The following is a 24,010-nucleotide window of genomic DNA, read 5'->3' as shown; positions in this document are numbered from 1 at the left end:
CGGAAAACCTTTTTCTCCGCATAAAGTTTTTCTATATAAGAGTATATGGATAAAGTTTTTCTATAGAAAAGTGTGTTCGGATAAAGTATTTCTATAGCAGAGTATTCGGATAAAGTTTTTCTTTAGAAAAGATTTTCCGAATAAAGTTTTTCTATAGAAAAGTTTATCCGAATAAAGTCTTTTTATAGAAAAGTTTATTCGGATAAGGTAAAATTTTTCTTTAGAAAATTTTTTTTTATAGATAAGTTTATCCGTATAAGTTTTGTTTATAGAAAATTTTATCTGGATAAGGTTTTTCTATAGAAAAGTTTATTCGAATAAAGTTTTTGTATAAAATAGTTTTTCCGGATAAGTTTTTCAAACTTTACCTCAGAAAATGTTATAAATTTTATCTGGATAAATAAGTTTTGTAGAAAAAGTGATCGAATAAAAAAAGCTAAGATGACCATACTTTTTAACGGTAATATTGGCTGGGAAATGAATGAAAGTAGAGAATGTATGTAAATGTTGGTGTCTATGTTTGTAACAGGAGTTGAACAAAATAAAAAAAAATGGAAAATAAAACAGCAGCAACAACGACGACAACAACAACCTGCTGCGATAAACATTATAGAGATGAGTATGACAAAACAAATAAAAACGCGAGAGTAGTTATGTGTGAGTGTCAGTGTCGGTGTATGTAAGAGTAACACTTACAATATTGAACCAAGCCCGGGGTTGCTTTGCCCCCTACATAAATTTATTTTGTTGCTGTTGTTTTTACACTTTTTCTTCAATATTGTTTTTGTTTTTTTATACTGCTGGCTGTTGAATGAATAGCGAAGGAACGAACGACCGACAAGAAGAACAAGAAGAACAAGACAACCAAACTACAAATTGAGGCCAAAAATACAATAAAAACTGTTGCTTTGTTAAATATTTTAGCAGTTCATACAGGACTCTGGTGCTGTAAACATATCCTGGAAATTGTAACCAAATAAACAAAATAATTGAAAAGAAAAATTTAGTGAAGATTTTTTTTTTGGTAGTAAATTATAACTCAAATAAAAAGTGAAATTATTAAAGTGCAATTTTTGTTTTTGGAGAAAGTGTTTTGAACTAAATAAAATTAGTTTTTAAAAAACTATATATAAACTTTTAACCTAAAACAGGAAGTAGTAGAAACCTAAACTAAAACAAAATGAAATTATATTTTTATTTACGATCAATAAATAGTTTTAAACTATTTTTGTGGTTGGCCTTAATTGCAACTGTTGCTTCAGTGCCAACATCTGTTTTGGTACAAAACTCCGAATTGGCCTCAAATGCTCAACAAAATCATGCAGATTCTAATAAAAATCACAATAATAACAATGTTATGACTAAAGGTAAGTTTGCTTTAATTTTGTTAAATGTTTAGATTTTTTTTTAAATTTAATGTTGAAGTGAATTTTATTGACAAAATTTCCAAATAAATTGACTGGGAAACCATATGTTTCATTCAGTTTTTAGTGGTTTCCGTCCGTACTACTATTATTAATAGAGTTCCAATAATCATTTTATTGTCTATATTTGTTGTAATTTATTCTCAAAAAAAAAAACGGATATAGCTTTCTATAGAAAAACTATATTCGGATATACTTTTCAATTGAAAAACAATATCCGGATAAGCTTTTTATCTCTATCCGTATAAAATTTTCTATAGAAATACTTAACACGGAAAAATTCTGTAGAGGAAAACTTCATCCGGATAAACTTTTCAATAGAATAGATTTATCCGAATAAATTTTTCTATAGAAATTCTTTACACGGAAAAACTTTTTGTAGGAAAACTTTAAAGGATATATAAAAACTTTATATATAAAAACTTTATCTGGATCAAGTTTTCTAAAGAAATACTTCATCCGGATAAACTTTTCTATAGAAATACTTTATCCGGAAAAACTTCTCTATAGGAAAATCTTAACCGGATAAACTTCTCTATAGAAAAATATTATTCAGATAAACTTTACTACAGCAAAACTTTATCCGGACAAACTTTTCTATAAAAACGCATTATCCCGATAAAAGTTTCTTTATCCGATAAAACTTTATTCTTTATCCGATTATATTAATACTAATTAAGTTTTCTGATTTAAATGTTCTAAAAAAAATTAAATAAACTTTAATCATAAAAAGTATTTCTAAAGGTATTTTCAGACTACAATACTGAGTATTAATACTTGTCAAAAATATTTGTATCATAATACAATTTACTAGTCTAAATATAATTTGTAATTTGATTTTCAAAAATATTACTGATTTTTTTGGCATACGGTCGGTATTCATAAATTTTTTAAAACAATTCAAAACCTTTTTATTTTCAAACGTATTCGGTATGTATTTTATAAATACAATAAAAAACAAACAAAAAGTGTAAAATACATTAAAAATAAGAACGAAAAGTGCATAAATAATTGAAAATTGGATAAAAAATATTACAAATGTTATAGTGTAAACATAAAATGTATATTTCAGATTGATTTTTTGAAAATGCGAATTATTTTCATAATATTTTTAATTTGAAGTGTGTTAATACTCAGTATTGTAGTCTGAAAATACCTTAACGAAAAGTCTGTGTAGAAAAATTCATTTGGATTTGGAGTTTTTCTGAAGAAACGTTTTTTTTAACTAAAATGTTCTTAGAAATGTTCTATTTGTTCTAGAATTTTTTTTCTTATTTATTTATTATTCTATAGAAACGTTTAAATTTAAATTCCTAATAAATTTTTTACACATAATCATTAAAAACAAAAGATTCCAATGTATTTTCTATTAGGATTATATTTCTTTTCTTTTTTTGACTGTCATACATTTTTAATTTTAAGCAACATGAAAAGATTATTATTAAAAGGTCAAAGGTTAATATAAATCCTTAACAGAAGACAAAAAACACTTTCTAAAACACACACACAAAAAACAGACCCTTAGAGTATATTGTTGAGAGAAGTATTAATGTTCTGTTAGACTTAAAATAATAATGATACTTTATATTTATTTATATTTAAACATTAAAATTAATTTACTTAATTAGAAATAAAAAAACAAGACAAAAATTAAATGGGGGAAAATTTCAATGAAATTAATTAGTTTAGCAAGCAATTCGAGTTTTTATAAGCATTTTTAATTTATTTATTGATAATTGAAAAATAGCCTGCGGAAAATTGATAATTGATTTCAACAAATATGAGAAATTACAAAAAAATCTAAAGTTGGAGGTCCACACCACGCGTTCTACGCGTTCTTCTTCGCATTCTACGCGGCTGTCAAAAAAGTAGAATCAATGTTGTGTGCTACAAGTTACAAGCACAAAAGCGTAGCATGCCTAGACGCGTAGAATGTTTAAAGTTGATCTACTTTCTTTCGCATGAACATATCAGCTGATTTTGACAATTTATATTCTATTTTTAATGTGTATTTATCAATTTAAATAAACTAAAACAACTTAAATTGTGAAAAATATAAATAAAAAACTTAAAAAGAAACGCAAAGTTCTTTATAAATAAAGCAAAAAATTGACGCTTAAGAAGTGTAGAATGTAACTTAATGCGTAGGATGCAAATAAGGCATGAAAAGCAAGAAATGCATTGACGCGAAAACGAGTAGTGTGGACCTCCAGTCAGGAGATATCTCTTAAAACGTCATGTTAAAGAGACAGATTGTCTTTAGTTCCCTAAAGTTTTATAAATTTTCTTCTTTCGAACCTTTCTTTATCCGAATAAACTTTTCTCTAGAAAATGTATAAGCAAAAATTTTATCCGAATAACTTTTCTATAAAACAAACTTTATCCGTATAATCTTTTCATTAGAAAAACTTCATTCGGATATACTTAAGATAGGAAAACTTTATCCGAATAAATTTTTCATTCTATAGACTTATCCGAATAAAGTTTTTCTATCTTAAGTATATCCGAATTAAGTTTTTTTAATGAAAACTTTATCTTGACAATGTTTTTCTATAGAAAAGTTTACCTGTTATATAGAAAAGATTATCCGGACAGTTATTCGGATAAAATTTTATGTAAAAAGATTTATACAGATTCTATAGCTAAGTTTATGCGGATAAAGAATGCTTCATAAAGTGTTTAAAGAAAAACTTTATCCGGACAAATTTTTTTATAGACAAACTTTATCCGGACAAACTACAAAGACTTATCCGGACCAACTTTTTATAGAAAAACTTGATTCTGATAAACTTTTATAATATACGTACACTGAGGGTAAAGGAAATATACACGTCTGGTACCAAATTGACACCAAAGAGTTTATAATTTTTCAATAACATCCGTTGTCGTACATACGTACGACAATACGTTGTCAACATTGCAACAATTCGTTGTCGAAATCTAAATTTTATACACATCCGTTGTCTAAATGTTAACAAACGTGGTAAGCTCACTATTGGCAAAGGATTGTTTGTCAATAGTGAACTTACAAGTTGTCACAATACTATAGTCTCAGGCTGCCTTTAGTTCCCATAAAGTTAACTAAACATTTTCACATCATTTGTATATTCATATGACATTTTCCTTAAATGTTAACAAACGTGGTAGGCTCACTATTGGCAAAGGATTGTTTGTCAATTGTGAACTTACAAGTTGTCACAATACTACAGTCTCAGGCTGCCTTTAGTTCCCATAAAGTTAACTAAAAATTTTCACATCATTTGTATATTCTTGTGTCATTTTCCTTAAATATTGCCAATAAATCCTATCAATTTATTTAAGATCCTTTAAATAAGTTCAACATGTTTTTTTTCATTTTAAACATCTAATAAAAGAATCTTTCAATTCTTGGTATTTTTTCTTTCTTATTCTTTCAATATTTTCCATGCGGCCAACGAACGACAATACATATTTTAATGCGGCCATCAACAGCTGATAAATATAAAAATAACTGCTACAACAAATTAATTCTTGATGCAGAGCAGTATCGTAAAAATAAGAAATAATCCGCAAAAAAAAGTTTTTCTTACATCCTTCATTTATATTTATAGTAAATTGTTGTCATAGAGCGACCAACCGATTGTCGTTTCATTATCAGAAATGATAATTTTTTGGAATTGAATTAAAAATTTCTTAAGGAACAAACTACGAAAGAAATCATTCATATTTTAAAGATAATGGCTTAAATCGGTTTTAGTTTCCTCAAAACAATCTGATCATATTTTCTTGTTTACATTATAAATTCAAATCTTTTTTAATGACACACTCCACAAAAACAATATGTAGATATTGCTATATTAACATAAAATTAACATTTTTAAACTATTTAAATATTTTGTCTTTAAAACTCTTCAACTCGTTACTATTTTTATCAATGGCAAGAGTAAAACAGCAGCATAAAGGGTAAATAAAATTCGTTACAGTTGTTTGTGTTAGAGAAATAGGAATATTTGAATAAATATTTTAAATAGACTAGAAAAGAAATTATTATAAAATAGAATGGTAAAATAAACAATATTTCACTTTACATTAAATTTGCATGTTCATAAATACGTTTAGGAATCTTTTCTTCTACAATAGGGTTTCTCTTTATTTATGGAAAATTATAAAAAATATGATAAATTATAAATAACAATTTAACACAAAATTTTCAATTAATTAAAAGAGTGAAGTAGTTTTGAAACGGGAAAACTTGAATCGATTAAAAATACTAAAGAATAACGTTACTGGATTAAAGCTTTTTGAATAGAACTTTATCCGTATAAAACTTTATCTAAATAAAGAAAAAATTAATGTTTTCTACAGAAAAATTCAATTTAAGTTTATCCGATTAAAGTTTTCTAAACAAAAATATAAACCAGATAAACTTTTCTATAGAAAAACTTAATCGGGATAAAATTGTATATGGTGAAACTTTACACGGATAAGCTTTTCTATAGAAAACCTTTGTGGCGATAAACTTTTTTTAAAAAAAACTTAATTCATTATACGGATAAACTTTTATATAAAAAGCATTATTAAGTTTATCCGGATAAGGTTTTTCTATAGAAAAACATTATCCGGATTAACTATTCTATATCCGATTGAACTATTCTATAGAAAAACTTTAATCGGATATACTATTATACAGAAAAACTTTATTCGGATAAACATTTCTATATAAAATTGTATCCAGGTAAACTTTTATAGAAAAACATTCTATAGAAAACCGAAGATTTTCTATAGAACACTATCCATAGAAAAGACCTTTCTATTGAAAACTGTTAGAGAAGTTTTTCTATAGAAGGATTTATACGAATAAAGTTTTTCTATAGTATAACATTATCCGGATAAAATGTTCTATAGAAAAATTTTATACGGTTTAACTATTAACTATAGAAAAATTTTATTCGGATAAACATTTCTATATAGAATTGCATCCAAGTGAAATTTTCTATAGAAAAACATTGTCCGGATAAACTTTTCATTACAAAAACTTCATTAGAAAATAGAAAACAAATTAATCCAGACAATCTTTCTATAGAAAACTTTATCCCAACAAACTTTTATTTAGTTTAACTTTATCCATATTATCTTTCCCGTATAATAACATTATCCAATAAACGTTTCTATTCAAAAACTTTATCCGGAAAAACTTTACTATAGAAGAATTTTATCAGATACACTTATCCATAGAAAAACTTTATCCGTATAAACTTTTTTAAAGGAAAACCATATCCAGATAAAATTTTCTATAGAAATACTTTACCCGGATAAACATTTAAATAAAAACTTTATTCAGATAAACTTTTCTATAGAAATATTTTATCCGGATAAACTTTTATAAAGAAAATTATTATCCGGAAAAATTTTTCTAAGATACTCTTTTCTATAGAAAAACTTTATTCGGATAAACATTTTCTATAGAACAACTTTATCAGAATAAACTTTTCTAAAGAATACTTTATACGTTAAAACTTTTCTTGTCGGAGACTTTGAAACGCACAGTGGGGCGTTTCAAAGAAATAAATCTAGCATTTCTAAACGGCTGATCCGATCGGGATAAAATTTGGCGTGAGCGTAGCCAAGGAGTATTCGAGTTTAAGTTTTGAAGATGAACCCTGCAGATGCCCCAGGGACGGCGCTGTGGCGGCTCAAAGTAGGGTACCTACGACATGTAAAATTTTTAAACTCGTGCCATTTTTTTGTTTTTCACCCAAATACAAAGATTTTTATATTTTGTGAAAGCGCTCGACGAGATCTTGAAAAAACATGCTTGGACATACTACTTATCTCTTATAATATCCGAGTTATAGGCATTTAAAAATTTAGTGATACAAAATTTACCATACCTTGGTCCGCCTTTTTTTGAATACCGGGCGTAATTTTGGACCAAATGGACTCAATTTTTTCTTGTTAGTTAGACAACAAAATTTCCAATAATATACAAAAAATTTCAGATCAATATCGTTTACAGATCCAAAAATATACGTTTTTTAATTTAAAAATTCAAAAAATTTTAGATTTTTGGCGTTTTTTTGCCAAAAATGTGTCTTAACTCTTTTATTAATAAAATAAAATTTTTATTAAGAACATATAACAATTTTATAGTTTTCTAAAATATATCTTTACGCAGAACGCTTTGGCGTAAAAAACTTGTCCTATTTTTTTAAAATGTTGCCACTGCGTCCTTCCGAATATGACCTATTTTTTATCAAAACTTCAACTTTGGGCGACATGTTCTAAAATCCCAAAGCTGGGATCAGAAAACTGAAAGCAGTTTTGGAAACCTCAATATGTTTTCTATTTACTCCAAAAGTATTTTCCCAGCCCTGAAAGAAATGTGGACCCTATGGGCAAAAAAGTAAAAAATCCCATTTTTGGGATTTTCATTCCTATTTTTGGGAATTGCGGGATGCCCTTTGACCTTTTCAATTTTTTTTTGCATATTCTTATTTGAAATGCCAAATTTAACAAGCGTTGAAAATTTCATTGAGTTTTGTTCATAAATAAAGATTTTGTCATATATTACATATTTGTTTAATTTCTAAAACTATGATTTATATCAAAATTTTAATAGGATCGCAGATAGCTACAACAATTTAGTCCATATTTATCCCTTAATATCATTTTTTAGTTAGATATGGAAATTCTCGATTCTTTACAAAAATTTTCAAGCCAATATCTCAATTACATTCAAAAATATGTTCATTTAAACCTGTTCCTTTAATTTCATATTTTTCATATTTTAGTATTAAGTATGACAGAACATACATTTGGTGTTGAATAAAATATTTGGACAATTTTTAAAAATTATTTAGTTAATTATTTTATTAAAGACTATTTTAAGTACCATATTTAATAAATCTAAAATGAAGAAATCTTTGTATTTGGGTGAAAAACAAAAAAATGGCACGAGTTTAAAAATTTTACATGTCGTAGGTACCCTACTTTGAGCCGCCACAGCGCCGTCCCTGGGGCATCTGCAGGGTTCATCTTCAAAACTTAAACTCGAATACTCCTTGGCTACGCTCACGCCGATCGGATCAGCCGTTTAGAAATGCCAGATTTATTTCCAAAAAATTTCCATTCTGCCCCACTGTGAAACGCTGAAAGAATGTCTTGGTCAAGTGGAGCAAATACCAGTAGCAAACCGTTGTTCCACGGATGGCTCTAAATTGGAGGACAAAGTGGGACTGGGGTTCTATATTGAAGACATAGAAACAGAAATTTACCACCGTTTACCTAATCATAACACAAGCTGCCAGGCCCGAGCAATGTGTAAATTGGATTAGAATAAATATGGTGTCCACAGGGCTTAATATATTTACCGATGGCCAGAAGGCAATTAGGGCGATATCAGGTGATAGAATTAAATCTAAAACCGTATTGGATTGTAAGAAACCTTTCTCCCAGAGGTAAGGTTTGTATCATATGGGTACCAGGCCACTCGGGAGTAGTCGGTAACGAAAGGGCGAATGTAATAGCTTTAAAGGGAAAGGAGCTCGAGGTAGTTAACCTGACTTAAGCAAAACCATTCGACGCAACAAAAGCTGAATTAAAAATATGGCTGAGAGAATCCTATAAGGCCTCTTGGGTAGCACCACATAAATCCTATGGGGTGACCCTGATGAGAGCAAGATGAAAAATCTTCTCACAATGAGCCAGTCCAAGGTTAGTATCATGGTACGTATTCTGAGTGGACACACAATATTACAATATTACGGGCACATCTATACAAAATTTGATGTGCGGATTCAGACGAATGTAGAGCATGTGGAGAGGACAGTGAAACTTTGGAGTACTTTCGTTACCACTGTCAGGCATTCGACGAAGTTAGATCCAAGTATCTTTAATCAAAAATTCACTTCCAAATTCAAAATGAAATAATTCCTTTACAAACAGTTTACAGTATTACAGCATAACAAATTCTTGGAAATCTATTATTTGCCCTGAAAATATGTCTAAATCTCGTATTTGTTTATTTTAAATAAAAAAAATTACAAAAAAAAACTTTCTATTTGAACACACTCATACAATTAAGAGGGCACATCCACTTATACTTATGTACATATATGTACATATTTATGTATGAATGACTGACTCTGTCAACCAAACATTTGCAGTATTTAAACAAATTTATAAAATATGTGGAATAAAAAAAACGAAAATTATACCAAATATGTATGTATGTATGTAAGTATTTATGTATTCAAAAACACACATACTTATCGTTAATAAACAGTTAAACGCCTAAAGTCAAAGACAGGCAGTCACACTGTCAGTCAGTTAGCCAGTAAGGCAACCTGTCATTTAGTAGGAGGGTTTAGGTTCCATACAAAATGTATATTTCTTGATTCTTTGTTTGCTTATACATAGTTTCGAAAATAACTGAAAAAAAAAAAGAAATTGTTGATTGCGTTGGCGTTACTGTTGCTGCTGCTGTCGTTTACGCTTGGTTGGTTGGTGGATATTTTTTTTCAAGTGGTATTGACTCCACATTTTAATGATAGAAGAACACACGCCGTTATATTATATATTAAAAATATGGGTTTTCCACTTTACTTTTATAATAAACAAATTATTATCTAAAAAATGTTCGCGTATGTTTTATTCTCTTTATTTTTTACTAGAAACAAATTTATGTATTTTTTTTTGAAGGAGTTTTTCTTACACATTTTAGTTGTTTATTTATGCAAGACATTATAAAAATGTTATTAAAAGTCCATTTTTTTTAAATTTAAATAAAATTGTTCTTTTGTCGACATTATTTATATTTAAATAAAGTTGTTAAAATTTTCTTGAAAATTATTATTGTGTAAATTTATTTTTGTGTAGAAGGGGGAGCGTATGATTAATATGAATTTACGTGTTAGAAAAATGAAAATGTCAGTTTATTTAAATTAAATTGTTTTCGTAGTATTAAGTTATTTGTTGCTGTTGTAATATACAAATGTTTGTTGTTAATCGTGTTAAACAAATTGCTATTTCTGAGAAATGTTAGGTGTTGCTTTCCGTTTAAGACTTTGGAGAAAATTATTAATATGAAAAAAATTTCTATTAAAAATTAACACTTACCTTATTAGTTATTTGATTACATTATGCAAGATTATTTTCGGGGAATTTTTGATGTTATTATTAATTATAGTGCTGCAATGAAAAATAAAAAACTGATTTAAAATTCTTTAAATTAATAAATAAATCTTAAGAAAATTTGTGTTTGCTTTAAGACTTATTGCAAGACTGATTTAATCTAATTTTTCTAGAATTTCGAAACTTGTTCTTTCAAAATTTTCACTGAATTGTTGTTATAGAAGACTCTCTATAGAAGTGACTTTTCCACTATCTATACAAGAGACTTTTCTATAAAAAAAATGTCTGCGAAAGAGACTTTGAAAAGTTAAAGTTTTTCTATAGAAAATTGTCTAAAATACTCTAAAAACTGTCCTTAGAATAGCTTTTTCTATAGATAACTGTCTAAAGAAAAGACTTTTTTATAGAACGCTGATGCCTCCGGTACGTTAGTGGTTAGTGTTCTAGTCTGGTAGATCTGAGGTTTCGATTCCTTCCTGAGACCCTGGTTTATTTCTTCGCATTTGATGTATATATATACTCCTTTCAAACTGACTAACTAACTAAGTATAGAACGCTGTCCATAGAAGAGATCTTTCTATTGAAGATTGTCTATAAAAGGTAGTTTTCTATAAAAAACTTTCTAAAGAAGAAAATGATCTGTAGAAAACTGTCTATAGAAAAGACAGTAGGAGACTGTGTAGAAAACTCTCTTAATAAGAAAAATTTCTATAGATAATTGTCTAAAGAAAAGACTTTTTATAGAACACTGTCCATAGAAGAAATCTTACTATTTAGGATTGTCTATAGAAGGTAGTTTTCTATAAAAACCTTTCTAAAGAAGAAAATTATCTGTAGGAAACTGTCTATAGAAAAGACAGTAGGAGACTGTGTAGGAAACTGTCTTAATAAACAAATTTTCTATGAAAAACTGTATTAAGAAGAGACTTTTCTATAAAGAGAACTTGTCATTGAAAACTGCCTAAGAAAAGACTTTTATTTTGTCTATGGAAAAGACATTTCAATGGAAAACTGACTACAGAATAGTATATTTTATAGAAAACTGTCTGACTTTCAAAAGGTTTAATTCAATTCTATAGAAAACTGTCTTAAGAAGAGACTTTTCTATAGAATACTTTCTTAAGAGAATATTATAATGTCCATAGAAGAAAGCTTTTTATATAAATCTATCTATAGAAGAGTTATAGAAGATTGTCTGACTTTCAAAAGGTTTAAATTCAAAATTCATTAGAAAACTGTCTTAAGAAGGAACTTTTCTATAGAAAACTGTTTTAAGAAGAAAATTCTATAAAGAAAGCTGTCTTTTTATAGAAAACTGTCTACAAAAAGGACTATTTCATAAATAAAAAACTGTCTAAAAAAGAAACTTATCTGTAGGAAAAGGTCTATAGAAAATACTTTTCTATTGTAAAATGACTAAAAAGAGAATTTTCTTAAAAAAGTGTCAAAAGAAGAGACCTAAAGGAAACAGTGAAGAAGAGACTTTAAAAATATACCTTTTTCTATAGATAACTGTTAGAAGAGACTTTCTATAGAATACTTTCTTAAGAAGAGAATATTATAAAGAAAACTATCTAAAGAAAATACTCTTCTATAGAACAATGTCCATAGAAGAAAGTTTTTTTATATAAAACTGTCTATAGAAGAGTCTTTTTATAGAAAATGGACTGATGAAGGGACTTTTCTGTAGAAAACTGTTTAAAGTAGAGAATTTTATATATATTTTAAAGAAAATATTTTCTATAGAACAATGCCCATAGAAGAAACCTTTTTATTGAAAACTGTCTATAGAAGGGTATTTTTGAATTGAAAACTATCTGACTTTCAAAAGGTTTAAGTTCAATTCTATAGAAAACTGTGTTAAGAAGAGGATTTTCTAATGAAAAGATTTTCTATAGAAAATTGTCCATAGAAGAGATCTTTCTATTGAAAACTTTCTATAAAAGGGGCTTTTCTGTAAAAAATTGTTGAAATGAGAAACTTATCTTTAGGAAGCTGTCTATAGAAGAGATTTTTCTAACGAAAAAAGTCTATGGAATAGAATTTTCTATAGGCAAGTGTCAAAAGGAAAGATTTATCTAAAGGAATCTGTATGAAGAAGAGAGACTCTAAATTTTCTATAGATAACTGGCATAAGAAGAGGCTTTTCTATAGGACAAAAGATACTTTTCTATCGAAAACTGTCTCTAAAAGTGACTTTTCCATAAAAAGCAAGGAAAGGAAAACTATTATTTAAAAAAAATATATTGAAATTCAGATGAATAAATAAATTCCTAAATACCTTAACCTAATACGTATGATAAATATTTTTTTTAAAACAATCAAATAAATATAACTCATACGCCTTGTATACCACTTAAAATCAAAAGAATATTAAAAAACTCTTTCTTTTCAAAATTAATCAAAAAATTTCTCATTTCCCTTACATCGTAAAGCTGAATGAAAGTTTTTGAAATTTCCTAACATAAACTTGCAGTGCCTGTATGTGAGTGTGTACTATTATAATCCTCGTAAATGTATTTATTTTCAATTGTATATATAATATAAACACGATTAACAATTTCAATACGTCACTAGATTGAAAATGAACAAAATAACGTCGTAATATGAGTATACAAAAGTTTCAAACATTTGCTATATATTTTATATATGTATGTATATATGTACATTCATATGTTTGTTTAGTTATAAATATAAAATGTTTGAGTGTGTGCGAGTTAGTGTGAATGTGTAAATATTGTATACATTATCAAATGTACATCATATAGTTAGCAAATGAATGAATTCTAAAAATAGAATTCAGCTAAAAAAAGATTTTCTTTTAACAACAACATCAACTCCTGCTACTGCTGCTGCTGGTAAGAATGTTCCAGCTAAAAGAAACTTTGCTAGGGGTTTTAATAAAATCAACATTTTCTTACACTAACACTTTGGGTCGAAGTATTCTTTACTACTTGTGCTAAAAAGCAATAAAAATAATAGGTCCTAGAAAAGAGAGAAAATATCAACATTTTATTTAGTTTTGTTTTTTAGCTGAAAAAATGCTTTTAGGAGTTTGGGCCAAAAGAATCATATAGACTTAACGCCTTCTTATAAATAACAAGATAAAGAATTTTGCAAAAAGGATAGATTTCTTCATGCTTTTACGTTTAGTAAGGTCAATTAAGCGATTTTTTATTTGTCATTCATCAAAATGACAAAATTCTTACAGAAAACATTTTATTTATAAGCATTTTCTTTCAGCAATTAGTTCAATAAACATTAGTCTAAAGCTAATTTCTTGGCAAACAAACCTTTATTTCTAACTTTAAATGTATAATTTACACAAATTCCGTGGGTTTTTAACTTTATTGCACAACAATTTCCTGCTAAAGTTGACCACACTTTTAGGGATTTCCTTTTTTTGGCACTTTATGTTTTGTTGTAGGATTCAAAAGAATTCAACAGCAAATGTTAAGAAAAAAAGTAGGATGAAAGCTTTTTTTCATTTTTATTCTTGTGCTTGCAAAACAAAGCTAACAACATTTCAAATACTCATGCATACACGGCGTATACTTGTTATAATTGTTGTTATTGTAGTTGTTGTTTATATTTTTTTGTTAATGCAACGACCTACGCAATTTCTCTTCTCTACCTCACAAAAATACACACAAACACCCATTCACTTACAAACATGCCTTAACACAGGAAGAAGCCCAAAGTAGAAAGTAAAATAAAAGAAAGAGAAGAGTAATAAAGAGTGTAAAATAAAGACAAAACAAAAACAAAAAACTAATACTTAAACCATGTGTAAGCTTAAATGTTTGTTTGTATGTAAGTGAATTAAGTCGTATGAGTATGTTTACACCTACAACACATGTACCAATGTTTATGGATAAGTGTGTGTAGGGTTATTTTTATTTATTTTCTAATAACAATAATGTTGTTCTTAAAGCCATTCTCTTGTTTTTGAGTTGTACAATTTTGTTGGATTTTTTAATTGCAATGTTGCCATTGCCCCTCTCTCTTATACATTTTATTATTATTATTAAACTGTGGATGTATATGTTTCATTATCATACTCATTTTAATTAGTAATAATTAGTTTTTGGAAAAAAGTATAATAATGACATATTCATCTTTATTTTTTGTGTAGGATTTTTTTTATTATTTTTTCAAAGAAAAAAATTAAAATGTTTAATTGGAGTCTGATATGTTGGACAATTAAATTATATGGAATGGATACAAAACACACTTATGTGTGAGTGTGTGTGTCTGTATTAATAAAAAGTTATAAGGTTAAAGCGTTTTTTTTTCTGGTCAATTATACCATATTTTTATTTATTTATTTATTTATTTATTTATCATATTGTTAAGTAAATTGATATTTAACCTTTATATAGTGAATTTTAAAATAATTAATTTTATTAAATGTCAAATATAATGAATTAATCGTGTTTAATAATAATGGAGTATATGTATGTATTACAAAAAATAAACTTTGCTATAAAAATCTTTCTAAAGAAGAAATTTTTCTATAGAAAAAATGTTAATAAGGGACTTATCTATAAAAAAAAGTTGTTTAAGTATACACTTTTCTGTAGAAGACTGTTTAATGTAGACACTTTTCTATAAAAGGCCATTTAATTAAGAAACTTTTCTATAGAAAATAGTCTTAAGATGACACTTTTATATATAAATCTTTCTTAAGAAGAAATTTTATACAGCCAAATGTTTAAAAAGATATTTTATATAGACAACTTTTTAAATTTCACATATCTTCTTAAGACAGTTTTCTATAGAAATCTTTTAATAGAGACTCTTCTATAGAAAACTGTCTATAGAAAACTATCTTATGAAGAGACTTTTCTTTGGAAATTTGTATTTCCAAGAAGAAATTTATGTTTAGAAAACTATCAAAAAACACGGTCTTAAGGAGACACTTTTGTAACTTTTTTATAGAAAACTGTCTTAAGAAGATACAATTTTCTATAGAAAACTGTATAGAATTGATACTTTTCTGTAGAATGCCCTAAGAGACTTTTATTTAAAAAATTTGTTTAAGAGGAAACTTTTTTACACAAAACTTTTCTATAGAAAACTCTGTGTATAGAAACTCTCTAAAGGATATACTTTTCTATAAAAACGGTCTAAAGGTGACTTTTTCTTAATAAAACTGCCAAGAAAAAACTTTAATTCAGAAGTTACTTCTCCGTAAAAAACTGTATTAATTAGAGACTTACTTTGATAAAACGTGTCTATAGACACGTCTAAAATTCACTTTTCTATAGAAAGAGATTGTAGCTTTTTCATAGAAAACTGTTTTAAGATACTTTTCTAGAAATACTATTTTCTATAGAAAACTGAATAGAAATGACAGTATTCTATAAAAAAAAAACTATCTTAAGAAGAGACTTTTCTTTAGAAAATTGATTTGAAAATTGTTCTATAGAAAACTGTACTAATAAGGTTATTTTTATAGAAATCTCTTTTAAGAAGAAATTAGTGTATATAAGACTCCCTAAAGGATATACTTTTTAATTAAAAAATCTGTCTGCAGTCAACACTTTCTTAAGAAAACTGAGAAGAAGACACTTTTCAGTAAAAAACCTGACATAATTAGAAACATTCTTATATAAAACACTTTATATGGAAAATTGTCTTAAAATTAAATTTTCTACAGAAAAAAATTGTCTAAGTAGAGACTTTTCTGTAGAAAATTGTCTAGATAAGACACTTTTCTATAGCAAACTATTTTAAAAGATTTTTCTATAGAAAACTGTTTAAATAAGATCCTCTTTTATAGAATTCTCTTTTAAGAAGAAAGTTATGTGTATAAAACTGTCTAAAGATGACACTTTTCTTTCGAAAAACTGCCAAGAAGAAACTTTTCTTTAGAAGTCTTAAGTAGACACTTTTCTATAGAAAGTAGAATTTCTTACATAAAACTTTTCTATTGAAAATTTTCTAAATAAGGTAAGAAAACTCTCGTAAGAAGAATCTTTTATAATAAGAAGAATCTTTTATATAAAAAAAAACTTTTCAATAGAATACTTTCTATAAAAACTGTATAAAGATGTCACTTCTATATAAAACTGTCTTATGTAGAGACTTTCTATAAAAATATGTCTTTTTTCTGAAGAAAACCTTTTTATATAGAAGTTTCTCTTAAGAAGAAACTTTTCTTTTAAAAATAGTCTGAAGATGACAATTTTCTTTAGAAAACTGCCAAGTAGACCATTTTCCTACAGAAAACTGGTTCAAGAAACTATTTTTTAAAGAAAATTTTCGGTATTTTTTTAAAAAAGTTATTTTTGAATTTCCCTTTTTGATTGGTATGGAATCAAAGGAGGCAATGTCTAGTTTTTCATAAAATAATATATTGGCGTTGTAGCACTTGCATATGTATATGTAATAGTAATCAGCCGAAGAATCAATAACAAATTGACTTTTAGCCAATAAAATTGTTGGTCCCAATCTAACGATTAAAGGAAATACTGTTGTTTTCCTCTATTGGAGTTTGCTGTTTTTGTAACTTTAGAAATATAAAATTTTCTTATTTTCTTCAAAAGTAAAGATTACTGCCTTTAGTTCTCTACTTTTCAACTATTTCCTAAATTTCAATGTTTTTTTTTTATTTTTTTAAATTAGTTTTTTACCCTTTTTACTACAAATAAAGTTTTTATGTTAAAAACTACTTTGTTAAAAGGTGCATATAAACAATTTTTTTTTTAAAATAAATGAAAAAGTTTGTTAAACTTTATAAAACTTTTTACTACAAATGAATTCCTGCAAAATAATATTTAAACATTTTTGAAACAAACTTTTAAAGGGTTAATTATTATGGTTATTTTTAGTTTCCAAGCAATTAGTAAATTTTAGACAATTAACCTCTAAACATAAAAATAAATAAGTTAAAAAAACTTAAAAATATATATTAAAATAATAAATCATTAATTAACAATTAAAGAACAATCGCCTAAAAAGGTTTAAAATTATTCCTGTAGTTTAATTGTGTAAATGCAACTTATCCCCTCTTAACTCTCAAATACTTTTGTATAAGTATTTTAAACACATACAATGCAAGTACATACATATTTCTAGAAAACTTTACAAAAACAAAAGCTTATTTAGAGTTAAAAATAGACAACAGCATAGTGGCGCCTATAAAAATATACACATCGAAATATTATTGTAACAAAAACCAAATAGAAAATAAAAAGCTTTTTATTTCCGTTTACTAAAAACTCAAAACAGATAATAAAAAAAGGATAACAAAAAAAAAAAAATACAAAAAGCAAAGCTTAAACAGCAGAGAGTAAGAGCAAGAGAAACAAAGTTGTAATACAAATTATGAGTTAGAAAAAAAATTACTTTCCCCACCCTTTTACACAATTTAATACTTATACTAAAACAACATAGAGAGTAATAATAATAACAACAATAATAATCATCATTTGAATTTACGTCAATACATTTTGGTCATTTTCATGCTTATCATGTCTGGTAAACAAAAAAAGAAAACGAAATAGAAAAAAAAAAACTAAAAATTAACAAACAACAAACACATGACAAATATTTACAATGTATACAAAAAATTGTGTTAATAAATCCTTAAATAAATAAAATAGGGACTAAATTGGCATAAACTAAGGGAGGAGAAAGTTATTAATAGCTAAAGTATAATTAGAAAAACTTTTAATATTATTTGTTAATAGCAAGCAGTGTTATTAGATAATGTAAACACTAAAATTTTGTATTAAAAGCAGAAACATATTGCATCAGGATAATGAGTATAAACAAATTGCATCTTTGTATGTACATATGCGTTTATCCCTGTGTGTCGTCCTTTCTAAGAAATTCTAACATATGTTTTCATTTATTACTACTTTTACTTACACCCTCATACTAAGTGGAGAATTATAATTTGTTTATGAAAATGATTTAAAGATGAAAGTAAAAAAACAATAACAACAGTTTTATATGCATTAGTATAATATAATAGTTATGTATGTATAAGTGTATAATAAAACAGAGAGATTATTAGAGTTAATTTACACATACACACTTGCAAATTTTATGTATGTATAATAAAGTTAAAGAATATCAACAAGTTGCTGTTGAAATGTTTATAGAATTAGAGTGAAAATTTGAATTAAAGCTTAAACGGAGAGGGTATGAAAGTTATAGAAGCAAAGGTAGTTATCTCCTCTTTTGAAGTTTATGAAATAATATGTCGAACTGATTTTAAAATGAGGGACAGGGTGATTTTTGGAATAGGAGTTTTAATTGGGACTTTGGTCAATTATGGACCGGGTCCTTTAGAAGTCAAGAAAGTGTCAAGTTCTAATAATATTTATTCTTAATCACCCCTATCGCCAATCAACATTTCACGTCAAATATGTTCCCTTTTCACTTTTTTTTGTCGTGAAAAAAATTCTCCTGTTGTGAAATTTGTTGAAGGAATTTTGTAAACATTGAACAGCTGTTGCATACAAAATCATCTATTGTGAATGAATCGTTCACAACAAGTTCACGAAAATTTCAAGGGAACAAAAATTTTACTTCTATTGGCGATATAGGTAAATATCTTAATTTTTAAAGGATTTATTGACAATTAACTAATATTCTCTTAGAGTGGGAGTAGGGTCAATATTGGAACGACCTTTGTGAAATTTGGTAAAGAGATTTAGGTTCATATCAAATTTTATAACTCTATTTGTATTTGTATGAATGTTAGTCGTATTTTGTATTGGTCATTATATGGGGTCTAGGGTCAAACGTTGCCTATTTTTAATACTATTAACATTGGTGAAAAATTTCAGCCCTCTAGCTCGTACTTTTGACAGGCACAAGAACAGACGAACAGATATAGCTTGATCGTGGGGTGAGCTATAGTCTATTCAGTTATTCTTCTCCATTTCTCTGCGCATTCGGACTCCTACTGGCAGTTTATCATATTAATTATGCTTAAGACGTCTTCTACGCAATTATATTGTCTGGTTCACGACCGTTCTCATCATCTAGTACCTTTGATGTAGTAGATTACACGTTGTGTTTGTATAAGTTTCACTATCTAGTTCGCATAACTCGAGCAGTTCGTCTTTACTTCTTAGGACCTAGTCTAGGACACAGCTATATTCGTCTGCCCGTTCATCTGTATATTTGGTTAAAATAAAATATCTTTGAGATATATTTGGAACTTAAATCTTCAACAATTCTGGCAGACATGCTTTCGAGAAGTTTCCTATTCAAAAATCGATCCATAAATATCCAAGATATAAACATGTTTTAGTTTTTTATGCGTATCAGGTGTTAAGTAAAAATTAAGCCAAATCGGAAATAAAATGGCGCTAGAAAAACTTAAAAGATCTTAAGAGATTATTAAAAGGAGTTCACCGATCTTAAAATATTTCTCTAAATATTATTTGATAAAATGTAAAAAAAATTCTGAATCTGGCAACACTGTTGAGTGTATGTAAAACAATGTATGTTTTTCTAGTAAAAGTTTTTCACTTTGTTTATATTTAATTTACTAAAGTAAATACACTTGCTGCTGTTTTTATGTTTTCTCTACTTTTTTATAACAATTTTATTCCAAATTCGATTTAGCTGTAGGTTATTTATATACATATACCGAATATTTATGCATAACAGCATGCATACATGAACATGTTACTAAAATTAGTTATATTTCAAAGAAATTCAAACTGAACAAAACAATACATAAATAAAAAAATATATTTTTAATAAATATCTAATTAGTAATAACAGTAACGAAGTTATTTCTTTAGAAAGCCTGTTATTGCAAATGTCATTAGTTTAAAATGTGTTATATTATATTTATATTTGAATTTCAGCTGATTAAAATTAAATTTTATTGTCAAATAGAATTTACAAATGTCATATGTCACAATGATTCTATTTGTTATTATTATGAAATTTAATTAGTTTTATTAATAATGTTTCTACAACGACGTATGAAACAAAAGAATACAAATATTTTTAGCAATTTTACTAATGCTGTGTATACACGATTGTTAGATCTTACAATGTTGGCAGTAAAATGTGCGAAAAATGTCTAACAACAGAGTCAACTTACATATTTTGTCTTGCACATTGTCAGTAATGCTTTTTCTGACAACGTTGCAAAAGAAAAATTATAAATTCAAACGATTGTTAGACATTTTTCTGTACATTTTAATGGCAACGTTGTAAGATCTGACAACCGTGTATCACAGCTTTAACTTTCATTATTTCACTGCAGGCATGGAAAAATCAATAGTTTAGTACTTTTTGATATCGATAAATACCGCGGTACCCCCGCGATATTTTCGGTACTTTTTCTAACTTTTAACCTGTGAATGAGTAGTCTACATAGCAATCAATAGGCCAGTATATTGTCCAGTCTAGTATAGTAGTCTACATAGCAATCAATAGGGCAGTATATAGTCTAGTTTATAGTGTAGTCTATAGTGTAGTCTATAGTATAGTCTATAGTATAGTCTATAGTCTAGTCTATAATCTAGTCTATAGTCTAGCCTATAGTCTAGTCTATAGTCTAGTATATAGTCTAGTCTATAGTCTATTTTACATGTCTGATTGGCAGTGTAAACATATGTGGCGTATAGTCTAGTCTATGGTCTAGTCTATAATCTAGTCTATAGTCTAGTCTATAGTCTATAGTCTAGTCTATAGTCTAGTCTATAGTCTAGTCTATAGTCTAGACCAGCGGTTCCCACCGATTTTTACTTCGCGGACCCCTTGAAGAACTTATTTAATTTCGCGGACCCCCATACATATTTTGATATTCTATTGTTCTAAATAATTGTCCATCCGAAAATTGACCTAGTCCATTAATCCCTAGGTCTAATAAATGTAGAGATGTCATATCTATAAAATATTCCCGTATATTGAGAATATATAATATTTCAGAAAGGTTTTCAATTGCATGTTTTGAAGATAGAATGACTTCTTTGTTGATATGTTTCATGATGTTTCATTTTATGATCGTGAGATCTTTCATGTTCATTTTTCTTCAAGGTAGCGAAAAGGTTTCTTTATCAAATATTGTCACATGTGCTTAAGGAGTCACGTTTCAAAAATTTGTTGCGATTGCAAAGGGTGAACTGAGTAAGTGAGCTAAGTTTTCGGGAAAATAATATAAGAAAGTTGGACTTCTTCTATGTTGTTGCGGAATGCGTTATCCGCATAATATATGATTTGAACTCTTTGTTAAAGTACTGTGAATTTGGAACTTAAATTTGAATTTTAAAATACCAACGAATTATTCATGGTTTTTGGCTACATATTTACGCGAAACGCTATGGATTTTCTGATGTTAATTTAATAATATGTATTGGTCGACAAAATCAAGTTAAAATCTGTGTATCACTTCGGATTGGAATATTTATAAAGAGATGCATAAAGAGTCACCTCTGTTTTGAAAATATATAATTTTAGTCCCTTCAAACGAGAACATTTTTGCTTACAATTTGATAAACTTAAATCTGTAATGAGCTTGTCTTTGAATTGAACTTCATACTCCGGAATACCAGTATCCCTAATTTAATTGTAAGGCAGAGTATTATTTGTCTGAAATAAAAACCATTATTTCAGTACATATACAGGAAATAAAAATTACAAATCACGCAATACTTTACTTTATAAAAGTTATACAATAAATTTGTAGGGCCTAGCTTCTTCCTGATAAACAACCGAAAAAATAAAATTCAAAAAGTCACCAAAAAATTTGGGATTATTGCACAAAAATTGGAGATATTTGTACATACATATAAAAGAATATTGTCTATTCATGTTTTTTTCGTTCGTCTTCGCGGACCCCCTAGGATTTTACTACGGACCACTAGGGGTCCGCGGACCCCCATTTGGGAACCGTTGGTCTAGACTATAGTCTAGTCTATAGTCTAGTCTATAGTCTAGTCTATAGTCTAGTCTATAGTCTAGTCTATAGTCTAGTCTATAGTCTAGTCTATAGTCTAGTCTATAATCTAGTCTATAGTCTAGTCTATAGTCTAGTCTATAGTCTAGTCTATAGTATAGTCTATAGTATAGTCTATAGTCTAGTCTATAATCTAGTCTATAGTCTAGCCTATAGTCTAGTCTATAGTCTAGTATATAGTCTAGTCTATAGTCTATTTTACATGTCTGATTGGCAGTGTAAACATATGTGGCGTATTAGCAATATTCGACAAATTAAAATTAATTATAAAGTATACGCCATGTCGTCACAAATGTGTTCTGTTTTCTTGGAGAAAACTGAATTTAGATTTCCATATATTCAAATACAATCATATTTTATAAGAATTTTTAAGCAGAATTCATAATAAAATTATAATCTTTAGAAATAAACGAAAACTAAAAAAATTCTAAATTTACTCGATAGATGGCGTTGTAGTTAAAAAATTTTGATTAATTTAAATTGGGTCAAATATATAGTAGGGAGGGTACGGGCTAAGATCTAATGATCAGTGTTACCATATTGGCGTTTTCAATTTCAATAAATTTTTAAACATACTGGAACATTCCTTTATGCAATAAACTACCTGGTCTCAATTATGTCATGTATGGATTATCTATTTAATAATAATTATTATTTTCAAATATAAGTATGTAATCTGTAACAAAGCAGAGACAACATATTTATGGATTTTTTTATTATCTAATTGTAATTATAATGTTAACAGCCATATGGTATATTTTGTCCATATTTATTATTATTTCATAATAAATAAATAAATGTTTTATCTAATCTTTACGAGTATTTTTTTTTGCCAAAAAAAAAAAAAAAAACGCCCAGCAACAAGTTGCAAAAATAATAATAAACCCAAAAGCCGTGGAAAGTTTTATTTCTATATAAAAGAAATTTATTATGAATATTTTACGAAATTTCATAATATTATTTTGTAATTTTTGTATTGAAAAGCTAAAAGGATTGCAAGGAAAACTAAATAACAATATGTGCTATTGATTCCTTAGTAAAGTTAGTATTCCATATTTCCTTTTTATTTTTTATTATAAAATTTAATTATATAAACAATAAGCCACAGGATCTGTCTAGTGTCTTTTGCTTTTATAGCTACAATTGAATTACGCGTTTATATTTTTTTTCTTTTCTGTTTTTTGTTGAATAAATAAAATTGTATTATAACTTTTTAATTGTATTAACATATTGCTAAAAGTTATATACAACTTATATTAAATACCCTGTTAAATACAAAATCGAAATGGAAGGTTATGATGCTGTCCATTTTACTTGTTCCCAAATACTCTCCTACTTCTCATCTTTAACTTCTTTCTATCTTTCTTTCTTTCAATGACATCGCTAGTTAATGATGACAATGCTAATCAATTGAATTATAATAGAGAGAAATATACAAGAAGCATATAAAACACTCTTCTGAAAATTACAGGAAGTCCTTTAAAATACTAAGTAAAGTACCTAAACTATAAAAGAACAAATTGTACTAAATGAA

General features: G+C 27.2%; 1 protein-coding gene across 1 annotated transcript in view; it reads left to right on the top strand.

Moving 5' to 3' along the window:
- Window positions 1–925: 925 nt before the first annotated feature.
- LOC119606912 overlaps window positions 926–24,010 on the top strand; it is a 32,812-nt gene continuing 9,727 nt past the window's right edge. Inside the window, exon 1 of the mRNA XM_037960575.1 lies at window positions 926–1,367. Coding sequence (XP_037816503.1) covers window positions 1,181–1,367 — 187 coding nt within the window. The 5' untranslated portion in view covers window positions 926–1,180. The remainder of the gene's footprint in view (window positions 1,368–24,010) is intronic.

This window comes from Lucilia sericata, unplaced genomic scaffold (assembly GCF_015586225.1).
Source record: "Lucilia sericata isolate MDLA Ls3-8-SP2 unplaced genomic scaffold, ASM1558622v1 Contig000634F_arrow, whole genome shotgun sequence".
Lineage (NCBI taxonomy): Eukaryota > Metazoa > Arthropoda > Insecta > Diptera > Calliphoridae > Lucilia > Lucilia sericata.
Note: the sequence above shows the minus strand (reverse complement) of the source record. Positions and strands in the feature narration are given on the sequence as shown.